Below are 1,392 nucleotides of genomic sequence, written 5' to 3' on the forward strand. Positions count from 1 at the left end.
AGGGAGGGAGGGAGGGAGGGAGGGAATGACTTTTAGATGAATTCTGGACATTATTCTGGAATCTGACTCCACAGTTTCCCTCCACCGTGAGTGTGATTAAACGCTGTCCATTTAAGATCCAGTGCAGGATTTTCTTATGTTCTGCTTGAGGGTAGCTGTCTGTTTTTGTTTTTTGATGGAGTCTCGCTCTGTTGTCCAGGCTGGAGTGCAGTGGCTCGATCTTGGCTCACTGCAGGGAGGGTAGCTGTCTGTTTCATTAGCTATCCTCAGCGCATGCACACCCCGAGCAGCACGTACTCTCCATGCCACACCCAGGACAGAGGATATGCACTCTGTCCCCCAAGCCTTCTTGGTGCAGGTATCAGGGGCAGCTGAACACAACAGATGAAGTCATAGGCGACCCTGAAAACTGGCCATCGGGACCCAGCAGTGGCTAACAGGTGGGGTCCTTCCAGACTCTGCGAAGCACCACATAGGTTGCTTTTTGGCCACATGTGACTGGGTTGGTGGCAGCCCCCCTAGTGTCGTGATGCCACGTCTGCTGCTGGCCTCGACCCCCTCCCCTGCCTAAGTGGAGAACGCTCTTCTAGAGTGGAGAGGGCATGGGGATGAGCCTGCAGGTCTGCTGGGCCTGTGTGCAGAGCCCCGGACACCAGTGGATGCCTAGGGCACCTGGGGACTGCCTGACCTGGGCTGTGATGAGATCAACACTCCCCAGCCACCCTGGGAGCTCCTCCCCTGCCCCTGCGTTCTGTCACTGCCTGGTACTGCCTCTCAAGCCCTTGCTCTTCCCAGTAAGACCTGTGGACCATTCCAGAAGCCTCTGCCAGAGTTTCATCCACCCTCCCCCGCTCCAACTCTACCTTCTCAATGAACTCAGCAGCCTCTGCGGAGGGAGGTCCTCTCATCAATGCTTGTCTGTTTCCCCTTCAACCGTCTCATTAAATATCCTCCTGCTAGTCAACACAGCCACCACCCCTACCTGCAAGTGCAGAGGACTGCCATGCACAGGGATACGCTATAGAGAGCCAGGTGCTGTGTGTGTCCGTGTGTGCAGGCGCGTGTGCGAATATGCGGATGTGTGCACGTGTGTGCATGTGCCTGTGTGGCCATGGAAGGGTGAAGGTGGGTAGGCAACATTCGCTTCTGTGCCTGGTCCCAGAAGAGCGGGCCCTCCCCGCCAGAACTGACGCCTCCGTGCGCTTTGCAGGTACTTTAACTGCAGCTCCCCCGGGGTGCAGGCCTGCAGCCTTCCTGCCTCCTGCTGCATCGACCCCCGAGAAGATGGAGCCTCTGTCAACGACCAGTGCGGCTTCGGGGTCCTGGGCCTGGATGCGGACGCAGCTCAGAGAGTGGTGCACCTGGAGGGCTGCGGCCCGCCGCTGCGGCGGT

General features: G+C 58.3%; 1 protein-coding gene across 1 annotated transcript in view; it reads left to right on the forward strand.

Moving 5' to 3' along the window:
- TSPAN10 (tetraspanin 10) overlaps positions 1-1,392 on the forward strand; it is a 7,483-nt gene that overhangs the window by 4,186 nt on the left and 1,905 nt on the right. The window contains exon 3 of the mRNA XM_011968754.1: positions 1,211-1,390. Coding sequence (XP_011824144.1) covers positions 1,211-1,390 — 180 coding nt within the window. The remainder of the gene's footprint in view (positions 1-1,210; positions 1,391-1,392) is intronic.

The sequence above is a fragment of the Mandrillus leucophaeus genome, unplaced genomic scaffold (genome assembly GCF_000951045.1).
Source record: "Mandrillus leucophaeus isolate KB7577 unplaced genomic scaffold, Mleu.le_1.0 Scaffold1, whole genome shotgun sequence".
Lineage (NCBI taxonomy): Eukaryota > Metazoa > Chordata > Mammalia > Primates > Cercopithecidae > Mandrillus > Mandrillus leucophaeus.